This window comes from Trematomus bernacchii, unplaced genomic scaffold, assembly GCF_902827165.1.
Source record: "Trematomus bernacchii unplaced genomic scaffold, fTreBer1.1, whole genome shotgun sequence".
Classification (NCBI taxonomy): domain Eukaryota; kingdom Metazoa; phylum Chordata; class Actinopteri; order Perciformes; family Nototheniidae; genus Trematomus; species Trematomus bernacchii.
The window spans coordinates 1,370,407-1,384,008 of record NW_022987567.1 but is presented as its reverse complement, the minus strand read 5'-3'; the positions used below and the strand labels follow the sequence as shown (position 1 = coordinate 1,384,008).

The window sequence follows — 13,602 nt, the reverse complement described above, 5'->3', positions numbered from 1 at the left end:
AAATTGATTCTGCACTGAAATGCCTCTCGGTCAAACTGCATGTTTATCTTTGGCAGCCAGGTGCATAAACACACTAACAGTTGTTTTTGTTTTTGAGTAATCAAGCACCTCTTCAAAGACACATTTGATTTGATTTATTTCGAACGTGTAATACAAAAAAAAAATATTATAATCATGAAATGAAACAAGAGAATTATGATACTGTAGAAACGTAAGCAGTATCAAATTGATAAACTAAATATTATTGACTTACAAATTATGTATAAACAAATTATCTACCTAATTACACATCCCAAAAGGCGTGGGAAGGAGTTTACACGTATTTAATCCCACCCCTTCTCCCAAAAACTAAATTAACATTTTTGTTTTCTTTTAACAAAATATACATCTAAATGTATGTCTACATACAATATACATTTACAATTATAAATAGATTATATCATTCTTACTACAATATATATATATATTTACTTTGTATGTCAAATTTGATAAGACAAATATAAAAGACTATCTTTTTACATCTGACATACAAAATACATTTGTTCAGCGTCATACTATTGGACTATAGTGCCCTCTGTAGTTAAATACCATGTGATGTTATAATGAGACATCTACTGTAGATGAATGTGTCTTTATTATCAGGATAACTTCACAATTACATGCACAATTACAGTAATCAGCACAGGATAGGATAAAGGGATGGGTATACAGTAGGTCACCGTATACTTTACGTGAGAATGTATAAGGTCAATATTTCCAATAAGAAATCAACAATTTAACAAATGGATCACTTTTTCTGTTCAATAATAGCTGTGACAGCGGTCGCTGGGCAGATGCTCGTACTCAGGGTTCCGAGGCGATACGCCAAAACACTCGGCGGCCTTCCTGTCACACTCGCAGATGAACATCTCACAAGCGTTGTTGTCACCTAAGGATAATGAAACAGAGACCATTCTGAGTATCACAAGGCAGACAAACAGTCCTATAAAGTTAAAGTACCAGAGAGTAATTTTGGTCCTGTTGTTTTGGTGTACTCACTGCCGCAGGAGACCTTATTGTTTGGCTTGTCGCAGCTGTAGCTGTAGAACTCGGTGTACGGGTTGTTGATGATGAACCAGCACTCAGGGTGTTGCATTGCGTCGGTGTAACACAGATCGTGCACTTGGCAGCACCTATGGGTCAAGTTGAATATTAAACAGACTGGACAACGTTGTTTTTTTAATGTCTTGAGTATAACGCAGAGTGAATCTTGACCTATCCACATCATCCACAGGTGTGCCGGAGCCTCCCTTTCCACAGAAGCAGCCGTAGTCAGCGTAGTCGAAAAAAGGCCAGCTATCAGGCAGCACACACAGGATCATATTCCTGAACTGATTCAGAGCCCTGTGTTCCAGTGAGTGGGCTAAAACGCAACAAAAATACACAGTTTTACTCAACAACAAGCTCTATCTGTTCACAACCACCAAGATTAACAACTTTTGTGGAGTTGTACTCACCGACAGAGAGGCCTGCAGCCAAGAGAAAAATAACCTGGAAGGTATTCATCCTGTAAGTCACAGAGAAGCTCTCGCTCTTACATCAGTGCCTCTTTTTATATCAAGTATGAGACCTCAGGGGCTGCTCTGTCAGCTGTTTATATTACGCAGGGTCTCACGCCTTCAAACACGAAGGCAGGTACAATTCTCACACTCTCTAAACCTTGGACTCTGAGCCTGTGTTTGATGTTGTGTAATTAGAGTTGTTCGGCCTTGGGGTGAGGGATCCATGGGGAGCTTGAATAACCTTTAGGGATACTAGTTGTTGTTATCTTCAAGACTCATCCAAAGAAAAGTTTCTAAATAAATCTTGGTTAAAATAGGTGCTCTGTGAGAACGTTCTTGTCCCTTATGTAATACATTTGCTTTGCTTCCATGCTCTAAATGCAATGTTTAGCTTCATAAAACACTAAACAACTATAATTTCAATGGTCCGCCCTAAACATGGGGTCGTGGGTCGGAAAAGGTTTAGAAACCTGTAAATTGTGTTTCTAGGGTTAGGGTTAGGGTTAAAGGTCCCTAGGTCATATGCTTTTCTGGTTATTACCCGTCCCCTTGTGTGTTATGTAGCTTTGTCTGCATGTAAAAGGTCTGCAAAGTCACAAACCCTCAAAGTACACCCTTTAGCGAGTAAAACTCTAACACAGAAAAGACGTGTCTAAGCAACACACTCTCACTCCCTAAACGTCCAGGAGCGACGCTTGGTCAGGGTCCTATGGCGTGCAGTTGGGACGCGCCGAGGCTCCTTCAGCTTCATAAACGGACGCAAAGAGCTTTCAACTGATTGCAATGTATTCCCATCGGCGGCGGTATTTGACGCTCATGGAAGCACCGCATCGGTCCATGTCGGCGGCATTTAAAGGCAATGTGAGCGTCCATTCCCATTGGATAACGGAGGATTTTACACCCGGAAGTAACTATTCTCCTTACTGTCGATTGATTTTACAGTGATATCTGCACTACTCATCAACTCAAAAACACCAGATTATCCTTGTTAATTACACAACATTGATTGGTTTAAATTGTGTGCAATGCTTTTGTGTTTTTCCCCTTCGATTCGGAGAAACAAATATTTTTTCGGAGTTTAGGATGGCAGAAGACACTACCCAGAATCCTCAGCTATCGTTTGGGACTACACCATGTGCTTTGTTTGACAAACCCCGTGATTAGTTCTCAAGCTCTGTGATTGGATGTTGGAGTGGCAGTGCGCGAAGTTTACACCGCGTCAAACAGCACTTTGAAATGGAATGAAACCCATTGATGGCACACTATCCAAATCAAGACTCGAACGTGTCCTACCCCCCCCCCCACCCCCCCCTCCAACAGTGCAACACAATAAAACAGATACACAGAAAAATACAAAAAGAAAAATAGTAAAATAGTAAAAAGTTAAATAGTGCAATAAGAGTCTATATACAAGTGATTGGAATATGATATATTAGATAAATAATTTCTAAGTAGCAGCCAGATGAATGTTATGGATGTTGTTTCAAAGTTCAGGTGTTTAATAGTCTTCTGGCCTGTGGGATGAAGCTGTCCCTGAGTCTGGTGGTTTTAGTCCGGATGCTGCGGTACCGCCTGCCAGACGGCAGCAGACAGAACAGTTTGTGGCTGGGGTGATGGGGGTCTTTTATAATCCTGAGGGCTTTCTTTAACCCTTAGATGCACGAGTGACTGGACCCTACACTCTTCCATAAGTGGGTCTAAAAGGACCTGTATTAGAATAATATGTGTTTTTATGCAATTTTTGTCATTTTGGTTAAGAAAAATCTCTTGTATAATATTTAGTATTATATTTTGGTTCACACTAGAAATATTTTATATTTAATTTTTCACTATTTATAATTTTAGAAATGTCTTTTACATTTTGAAAAAAAACGTTTTCCCATAGGATTCCATAGAAAATGCATGCGGGTCATTTTTGACCCACTTATGGAAGCTTGGGGTAGTAATACAAAAACTACAATTTCTTAAAATGTAAATTAAAATGTTGAATGGCATGATATCCAAAACATGTTTGTTAGGAATAGCTGGAATATGAAATGATAAAAAAAATGTAATTACAAAGATACTTCAAGAAAACCACCTCACCGGGTCAAAAAAGACCCACTTATGGAAGCTTGGGGTACTAATACAAAAACTACAATTTCTTAAAATGTATTAAATGTAAATTTAAAATGTGAATGGCATGATATCCAAAACATGTTTTTTGAGGAATAGCTGGAATATGAAATGATAAAAACATGTAATTACAAAGATACTTCAAGAAAACCACCTCACCGGGTCAAAAAAGACCCACTTATGCATCTAAGGGTTAAGGTTAACCTGGTATTTTTACCGGTTTAGTTTACGACGGATATATTTTGTTATTGTTTTGATATTTGTAACACAAAAGCGATGTAAAAAACCCACAGCAACACAGAAAAGATGGTCTTAACATGACCCAGCGGTCTAGTAGTTAATAAAAAACAATAATATCAAAACAAAATATTACTACTAACTTTATTGTGAAATTAAACAGAACGGTAAAAGAATAGTTTCCGGTCTATTCTGAGGCCCGATCTCTGTAGATAAATAAAGAACTACGACAGATGTGTAATGTTTAATGCAGCCAAACCATTCATTACAATGCATTCATGTGATGACTTTCAAAGAGTAAAGCAAGCACTGCTGAATAAAGTATGATTTTATCTTTTACGAAACGTTTTTTTTTCATATGGAATGCAGTTGGAGGTCAACCAATCACAGAGCTTGAGAACTAATCACGGGGTTTGTCAAACAAAGCACATGGTGTAGTCCTAAACGATAGCTGAGGATTCTGGGTAGTGTAGTGTCTTCTACCATCCTAAACTCCGAAAAAATATTAGTTTTTCCGAATCGAAGGGGAAAAATACAAAAGCATTGCACATAATCTGGTGTTTTTGAGTTGATGAGTAGTGCAGATATCACTGTAAAATCAATCGACAGTAAGGAGAATAGTTACTTCCGGGTGTAAAATCCTCCGTTATCCAATGGGAATGGACGCTCACATTGCCTTTAAACAGCCGCCGACATAAACGGATGCGGTGCTTCCATGAGCGTCAAATACCGCCGCTGATGGGAATAGGTTAGTAGAAATGGCCAAAACATGGGACCTTTAGGCAAGGCAAGGCAAGTTTATTTATATAGCACTTTTCAGCACGCGACAATTCAAAGTGCTTTACAAAACAAATAAAAATACTTTTTGGGAATAAATACAGTAAAAACACATTATATTATGGCATTTTACAACAGGCATTAAAAAGCAAAGATAATAAAATAAACACCACAGTTATACAATATATGTTTAAATGGCATACTGTAGTGCGAATATGAGCAGCTCAATTAAAAGCAGCGGCAAAGAGATATGTTTTCAGTCTCGATTTAAAAATAGTAAGCGTTTCTGCAGACGTGCATGATTTGGGTAGTTTGTTCCAGAGTGTCGGGGCATAATAGCTAAATGCTGCCTCTCCATGTTTTGTTTTTACTCTCTGAACCGTTAGCAGACCCGTCCCAGAAGACCTGAGGCACCTTGATGGTTCGTAATTATGTAGGAGATCAGCAATATACTTTGGTCCTAAACCATGTAATGATTTAAAATCAATTCTTTGGCCGACTGGAAGCCAATGTAAAGATTTCAGAACCGGACTGATGTGATCCACTCTTTTAATGTTAGTGAGGACACGTGCAGCGGCGTTCTGAATCAGCTGCATCTTTCTGATGGATTTTTTTGTCAGCCCTGTGAATACACTATTGCAGTAGTCGAGTCTACTAAAGATAAAAGCATGGACAAGCTTTTCTAAGTCCTGTTGTGACATTAGTTTTGTAATCCTTGATATGACATATATTGTATGTTTTTCTTTGTCATTTTTCTTCTTAATCTTGGTGATGACAGTGTGTTTATTTTGGAACCAGATGCGTCAAAAGGGAGTGAGAATAAATATCACCAAACGAACAGTGAACTAAAAACGTTAAGGTGTCCATTAATGTACTATTACATTTCATATACTACAAACTGAAATTCAAATTTCTAACACGAAACCACGGAGAGCACCCAAACTGGACGGCACCATGGTAACGACCTGTCAAACACAAGGCTGCCGAACCCTAAAAGCATTTATTGCTTTATTGTCTATTGTACTCTCAATGGCACCATCATTTATATAATGAACATCATTATGTAGTTAAGAGGCTTTCAACAAGCGATTGTTAACAACGCTTACTGAGGTCATACCAATTAGGGTCATTTCCTCATAGACTCTCTACAATCAGACTACTGATCTAGAGAAGTTGCCCCCTGCTGGCTTTGAGAGAGAATACAGGTTTAGGGCACTTTCCCTTTGGTTTCACTTTTCAGACCCAGAGGGTGACTCTTGATTATAGTCCTTTTTATAAGTGGCCATCAGTAAACAGCATTTAAAATAAGAGATGCAGCTCAAACTGTGTTTATTAGAGGATAACATTTAAGAAACAAACAACAGTATTTGAGTACATTGAGGTAATGATGGATGTCTATAAGTAACCAAAGTCAAATGTATATACAGAAATGATGATACATGCATCCGTGAATCCATAAAGGTTATATTCATCATTTTCTAATTAGCCAAGTCTCCTCAGCAAGTTGATCTGTGACCTGTGAAAACTGACATTTTCATATTTCATGATGAAGCATGAATTCCTGATTTTCCAGTTGTTTGACAACGGTCGCTAGGCAGGTGCTCGTTCTCCGGGAGCCAGGGGCTTCTGCCAAAACACTCTGCGGCCTTCCTGTCGCACTCACAGATGAACATCTCACATTCGTCGTTGTTGCCTATGGACAATAAAGAAAAGGTTATCAAAAAGCCAACTAATAATTAAAAAAGTATTGAATTAAAAAAATGTATTCTCATTGACATTTAAATATTTCACCCCTGTTAGAATTACCCAAGACATTAACATATAGTATAGTGATACAATTGGTGGGGGAAGTCATATTTCTGCAGGTTTAATAGTAAATGTACAATTTTAAAAGATCACGTGAGAAGATAATTCACATTGTTTGGGTGTACTCACTGCCGCAGGAGACCTTCTTGTTGTCACAGCTGTAGCTGTATAATTCGATGAAGGGATTGTCAAGGATGGGCCAGCACTCAGAGTGTTGCATAGCATCGCTGTAACACTTGTCATGCACTTTACAGCACCTAAAAAATCATACGAGATGAAGTTGAAACAGACTGAACCAACTAGTTTTTTTTAAGTGTTGTCTGACTCAAAAGCAAAGTGAATAATGACCTGTCCAGATCATCCACAGGTGTGCCGGAGCCTCCCTTTCCACAGTAGCAACCGTAGTCAGCATAGTCGAAAATTGGAGAGCTATCGGCCATCACACACAGGATCATACTCCTGAACTGGTTCAAGGCCTTGTAGTCCATTGAGGTGACTGAAGTAAAACAAGCAGACCCCTTAATACTCAACTTCAAGAGACATCTATTCACAACCGCGAGATGAACAGCTTATGTCGAGTCGTACTCACCGACAGAGAGGCCGGCCGCCACGAGAAACAGAACCTGGAGGGTATTCATCCTGTCAGTCAGCAGGAAGGTCACAGAGTAACACTTACTCTTGCATTGGGCCTTCTTCGTATATATAGTAAATAGGGCCTGTCTCCTCCCCTAATCTACACAGGGGCCCTGCAATGTATGGACTCTAGGATTCCAACAGCATATGTTAAACCATGTACAATTCTCACACTTATTGAACCCTGACCCATGTTTGGTTTGTTGGTGATTTGTCTATACCAGGGTTCCACAGCATGGGCTTATGGATCCATGTGCAGGGCTGAACAGTAGATATGGCAATAGGAGTTTTAGTTATGTTTTAAAGGCTTGAAATATATCAACAGCTTCTCGTGAGGGCTGTGTTTTATAAAAGGTATTTGTGTCTCTACATGATGAGTCATTGGTAGGATGTGATTGGTACCGCACAATATAAAGGAATGTAAGGATTGGAGGTTGTCATTAACTTTAGTATTTTCCTCTCATGCCACTGTATAAAACCTATTAAAATGAACAGCTGAAACAATAAGCAGATTAACCGATTGACAATACATTTATTGAAAAACTATTTTGATAATTCTTCTGTATGCAAAACCAACAATTTTTTCTGCAACCATAGTAGGTCTTTAAGCAAGCAGACATACATATGCATTGTAACTTTGGTCTGTAGCTAATTATGATATAATGTCTCACTATTGTACATTTGATAAACATTAAAATAAACAGACTAAGCCTTAATTCAGGTTAACATTGGTTGCAGTTCTTTGTGCAAAATGAGTGGAAATGCATTGTTAAAATGAGCCCAGCCTCAACCAATGCCAAATCAAATATAAAATCCCTTATAGACATGCATTTATTAGTAATAATGATTATTCACAGGGGGCATTTCTCTGCATTGGGTACTTCTACTTTTAAGTATTTAAATACAGTTTTCATTATTAGATTTTAATACTTAACCCTTAGATGCATAAGTGGGTCTTTTTGGACCCGGTGAGGTGGTTTTCTTGAAGTATCTTTGTAATTACATTTTTTTATCATTTCATATTCCAGCTATTCCTCAAAAAACATGTTTTGGATATCATGCCATTCTAATTTTAAATTTACATTTTATACATTTTAAGAAATTGTAGTTTTTGTATTACTACCCCAAGCTTTAGTGGGTCTTTTTGGACCCGGTGAGGTGGTTTTCTTGAAGTATCTTTGTAATTAAAAAAATCTATCATTTCATATTCCAGCTATTCCTCAAAAAACATGTTTTGGATATCATGCCATTCACATTTTTAATTTACATTTTAAGAAGTTGTAGTTTTTGTATTAGTACCCCAAGCTTCCATAAGTGGGTCAATACTGACCCGCATGCATTTTCTATGGAATCCTATGGGAAAACGTTTTTTTTCAAAATGTAAAAGACATTTCTAAAATTATAAATAGTGAAAAATTAAATATAAAATATTTCTAGTGTGAACCAAAATATAATACTAAATATTATACAAGAGATTTTTCTTAACCAAAAGGACAAAAATTGCATAAAAACACATATTATTCTAATACGGGTCCTTTTAGACCCACTTATGGAAGAGTGTAGGGTCCAGTCACTCGTGCATCTAAGAGTTAAAAAAACTAGCATTCAAAGTTAATATCATTAGTTCAGGTTTTAGCTGTCTGAAATTTGGTATGTATATGATCTGCTTTAATGCTCTGGAAAATATAAATGTTTACAATGCTTAAATTCACATAACCACTCAAAAGCTGGTTGTAGCTTAAACATGGGGTCATAGGTCAGGAAATGTTGAGAAATCCTGTTCAAACATGTGTTAACATTATTATGTCACTGAATGTCTTATTTTACACAGCAAGCAGCATGTACCCTAATGTCCAATATAGAGATAATCATGGGACCGGTCTGCAAGTTGACATATGTACAGAGACGTGGGAAATCCCAGAGTTAAAAGCGTTGGTGATATGAACGCTGATGATATGATGAGCACTGGGATCAGAGTGTTCAGAAGTACATGTACTGTACAGAGGCAGGAGAAAGTGTACCAGCACATCTGTGAATTCACATCAGGTAATCTTCTATTTTTATTTATCAGCCACTATCACAATGTAACTTTAAATGTGGGACTGTATTTAGTATTAGTTGTAAGAATATATATACTTTTGTTTTGCTTGTAGAACATACTTCTGTTTATAGTCCACATTTTTATATATTAGTACAGTCATTTATTCAACAGTAAAGTATTTATTTTTACATCTCATTTAATGTTACTTAATGTTTTTGTCGCTGCATTTCACTTGCACCATTGTGCCACTTGCACTATTTCTTGCACTATTTTTGTCTTTTGATGTCTTAAGTAAATTGTATGTTGGACTGTCGGAGGAGCATGGGACTTAAGCTTTGTATTGCCAAACTATACTCTGAAGCTGAGTAAATATGACAATAAAGCATTTGAATATTGAATATTTTACGGTCTTTGATGGAGCATATTTTTTCTACTCAATTAATGGACTCTCCTTGAATCAACGTTGGTATGAATATTTAAAAAGAAAGACCACACTTTCCCTTAAAAATGTATTTTATAGGTATTTATTCTGCTAAAATGTTAACCATTCCAAAATAAGGGAATGTTCTTATTTTTTTAAACTGTACTAACAATATGGATGTATTTTTGAGAGGCCAAGCATAATCGACTTCAAATTATAACCAAACGAGGACTGATTGATGCCACCTGTGTCACTAATTCCAGAGGTCTTCTCTGATTGGCCACAATCATCAGGTAACAGGAAGTAAAAGGGTGATCTGTTTGTCACTCTGCAACAAAAAATACTGTTTTTTTGTATATATATATATTATATATATATATATATATATATATATATATATATATATATATATATACAAGCCAATATAACATTTTGGGACTTTTACAGAAAGATGTCAAACGTTCTGAGTCTATGCTGTACTGTACTGCTGTTTAAATGCTGAAAACCAAAGGTAGACTATAGTGCCCTAAATACCATGTGATGTTATAATGAGAGATCCAGATGAATGTGTCTTTATTTTTAGGATATCCTTACAATTGCATACACAATTACAGTAATCAGCAAAGGTTGGGATAAATGGATTGGTATACATCACCATATACTTTACGTGAAAATGTATAAGGTGAATATTTATAGTAAGAAATCAACAAATTAACAAATGGATCACTTTTTCTGTTCAGTGACAGCGGTCGTTGGGCAGGTGCTCATGCTCAGGGTTCCAAGGCGATACGCGAAAACACTCGGCGGCCTTCCTGTCGCACTCGCAGATGAATATCTCACATTCGTTGTTGTCGCCTAAGGATAATGAAACAGAGAGCATTCTGAGTATCACAAGGCAGACAAACAGTCTAAGGTTAAAGTACAAGAGAGTCATTTCATTCTTGTTGTTTTGGTGTACTCACTGCCGCAGGAGACCTTATTGTTTGGCTCGTCGCAGCTGTAGCTGTAGAACTCGGAGTACGGGTTATCGACGATGGCCCAGCACTCAGGGTGTTGCATTGCGTCGTTGTAACACAGATCGTGCACTTGGCAGCACCTATGGGTCAAGTTGAATATTAAACAGACTGGACAACGTAGTTTTTTCAATATCTTGACTATACCACAGAGTGAATCGTGACCTATCGAGATCATCCACAGGTGTGCCGGAGCCTCCCTTTCCACAGAAGCAGCCGTAGTCAGCGTAGTCGAAAATAGGCCAGCTATCAGGCAGCACACACAGGATCATATTCCTGAACTGATTCAGAGCCCTGTAGTCCAGTGAGTGGGCTGAATCGTAACAAAAAGACACAGTTTTACTCAACTACAAGCTCTATCTGTTCACAACCACCAAGATGAACAACTTTTGTGGAGTTGTACTCACCAACAGAGAGGCCTGCAGCCAAGATAAACAGAACCTGGAAGGTATTCATCCTGTAAGTCACAGATAAACTCTCGCTCTTACATCAGTGCCTCTTTTTATATCAAGTATGGGACCTCGGGGGCTGCTCTGTCAGCTGTTTATATTACGCAGGGTCTCACGCCTTCAAACACGAAGGCAGGTAAAATTCTCACACCCTCTAAACCTTGGACTCTGAGCCTGTGTTATGTAACTAGAGTTGCTCGGCCTTGGGGTGAGGGATCCATGGGGAGCTTGTATAACCTACAGTATAGGGATGCTAGTTGTTGTGATCTTCAAGACTCATTCAAAAAAAGGTTTCTAAATACATCTTGGTTGAAAAATGTGCTCTTTGAGAACGTTCTTGTCCCTTATGTAATATATTTGCTCTGCCTCCATGCTTTAAATCAATGCTTTGCTTCATAAAACACTTGACAACTTTAATTTCAACTTCCGCCCTAAACATGGGGTCGTGGGTCGGAAAAGGTTTAGAAATCTGTAAATTGTGTTTCTAGGGTTAGGGTTAGGGTTAGGGTTAACATATATTGTATGTTTTGCTTTGTCATTTTTCTTCTTAATCTTGGTGATAACAGTGTGTTTATTTTGGAACCAGATGCGTCAAAAGGGAGTGAGAATAAATATCACCAAACGAACAGTGAACTAAAAACGTTAAGGTGTCCATTAATGTACTATTACATTTCATATACTACAAACTGAAATTCAAATTTCTAACACGAAACCACGGAGAGCACCCAAACTGGACGGCACCATGGTAACGACCTGTCAAACACAAGGCTGCCGAACCCTAAAAGCATTTATTGCTTTATTGTCTATTGTACTCTCAATGGCACCATCATTTATATAATGAACATCATTATGTAGTTAAGAGGCTTTCAACAAGCGATTGTTAACAACGCTTACTGAGGTCATACCAATTAGGGTCATTTCCTCATAGACTCTCTACAATCAGACTACTGATCTAGAGAAGTTGCCCCCTGCTGGCTTTGAGAGAGAATACACTTTCCCTTTGGTTTCACTTTTCAGACCCAGAGGGTGACTCTTGATTATAGTCCTTTTTATAAGTGGCCATCAGTAAACAGCATTTAAAATAAGAGATGCAGCTCAAACTGTGTTTATTAGAGGATAACTTTACATTTAAGAAACAAACAACAGCATTTCAGTACATTGAGGTAATGATGGATGTCTATAAGTAACCAAAGTCAAATGTATATACAGAAATCATGATACATGCATCTGTGAATGCATAAAGGTTATATTCATCATTTTCTAATTAGCTAAGTCTCCTCAGCAAGTTGATCTGTGACCTGTGAAAACTGAAATGTTGATATTTCATGATGAAGCATGAATTCCTGATTTTCCATTTTTTTTTTTTTTTAAATGTATTTATTGTACAGGCTACAGACACAAAACATGGACATTACAATAACAAAATGAGACATTCCTATCTCAGACAAAAAAACTAAATAAAAAACAAACAGAAAAAAATAAAATACAGTCAGTTTGTCACTTCAACATTTCATAAACAAAAAAATAGGTTGACAGTCCAATATCATCAAAAGCATTTATTATTCCTTTTTATCCCACTCTGCGCTAGAGCTGATTGTTTCCCATTTCATGGTGTGTTGACCCACCCTTTGATTCTTTGTGGCAATCATCCTTTCCAAAATAAATTGTGTTTTGAATCTACTTTTCACACACCTTAAATTCAGATTGTTCCTTGATTGAGCTTTAAAAATAAGTATTTTTGCCAGAAGAATAATTGTATTCATCAACTGTGTATTATCCTCATCCAAAAGCCAAAACAAAAGACCAAAGGGAGTAAATACAAAATCAATATAAAGTGTCTTAAGCCAATTTTGAATCTCAGTCCACAGTCTTGCAACGTATGGACAATAAAAAAATAAATGCATCTGGTCTTCCTCTTCCTCCTCACAGAATCTACAAAGTGGTGACGGTTCGATATTAAAAGTGTTGAGTTGTTTTTTTGTAGCGATAATCTTGTAAAAGATCTTCAGTTGGAAGATTCTTGAATAGGAATCAATTGTTGTTTTGTATCAGACAATATTGTATCAGAATATTAAATTCTTCTTCCCAGAAAGAACAGACCGCATGAGGAAAAGCAGTAAGGCCCTTGCTCTGTAAACAGTGATTATAAATTATTTTATTTATTTTCATTTTTGATAGCCATTTCTGACTTCTTGTATGAGGTGTACAGACCTGTTGTCGGTTTCCATCTTTTTTTTATTTACGTTTCCAGTTAGTTGGAATAGCTGAAAGCAGCTGGTTAAAGTGAAGGAAATCACATATCTGACCATACATACAGCGAAAACACTGATATGAAATTAAATTACCTGTGCTATCTAGTAAATCATTCATGAAAATAATTCCTTTTCTCAGGAGACTTTCCCATAATAGTGGTTTTCCATCTATTAAAACTTCTCAGTTCAACCATATTAATTGATTTTGGATTTCTTCTGGTGTATGGGGGGTAATACTGGAAACTCAACCAAGCCTTCAATGCATCTTTAACAAATGGTGAGATTTCTACTAATATTTCTTTGAATAACCATTCACA

General features: G+C 37.2%; 3 protein-coding genes across 3 annotated transcripts; all 3 read right to left on the bottom strand.

The window, feature by feature from the left end:
* Positions 1-615: 615 nt before the first annotated feature.
* On the bottom strand, positions 616-1,557 carry LOC117478987 (phospholipase A2, minor isoenzyme-like). The gene is made up of 4 exons (XM_034125980.1): positions 1,497-1,557; positions 1,255-1,402; positions 1,039-1,172; positions 616-928 (listed from the first exon to the last, which is right to left on the bottom strand). Exons 1-4 carry the CDS (start codon positions 1,543-1,545, stop codon positions 801-803), a joined length of 459 nt encoding a protein of 152 aa, XP_033981871.1. The 5' UTR covers positions 1,546-1,557; the 3' UTR covers positions 616-800.
* A 4,492-nt stretch (positions 1,558-6,049) lies between these two features.
* Positions 6,050-7,257, bottom strand: LOC117478946 (phospholipase A2-like). Its single transcript, XM_034125922.1, has 4 exons — positions 7,066-7,257; positions 6,825-6,972; positions 6,606-6,733; positions 6,050-6,363 (listed from the first exon to the last, which is right to left on the bottom strand). The coding sequence occupies exons 1-4, from the start codon at positions 7,112-7,114 to the stop codon at positions 6,212-6,214; spliced, it is 477 nt and encodes a 158-aa protein (XP_033981813.1). The 5' UTR covers positions 7,115-7,257; the 3' UTR covers positions 6,050-6,211.
* A 2,870-nt stretch (positions 7,258-10,127) lies between these two features.
* LOC117478948 (phospholipase A2-like) lies at positions 10,128-11,060 on the bottom strand. Its single transcript, XM_034125923.1, has 4 exons — positions 10,992-11,060; positions 10,750-10,897; positions 10,534-10,667; positions 10,128-10,426 (listed from the first exon to the last, which is right to left on the bottom strand). The coding sequence occupies exons 1-4, from the start codon at positions 11,038-11,040 to the stop codon at positions 10,308-10,310; spliced, it is 450 nt and encodes a 149-aa protein (XP_033981814.1). The 5' UTR covers positions 11,041-11,060; the 3' UTR covers positions 10,128-10,307.
* Between the last annotated feature and the right edge of the window lie 2,542 nt (positions 11,061-13,602).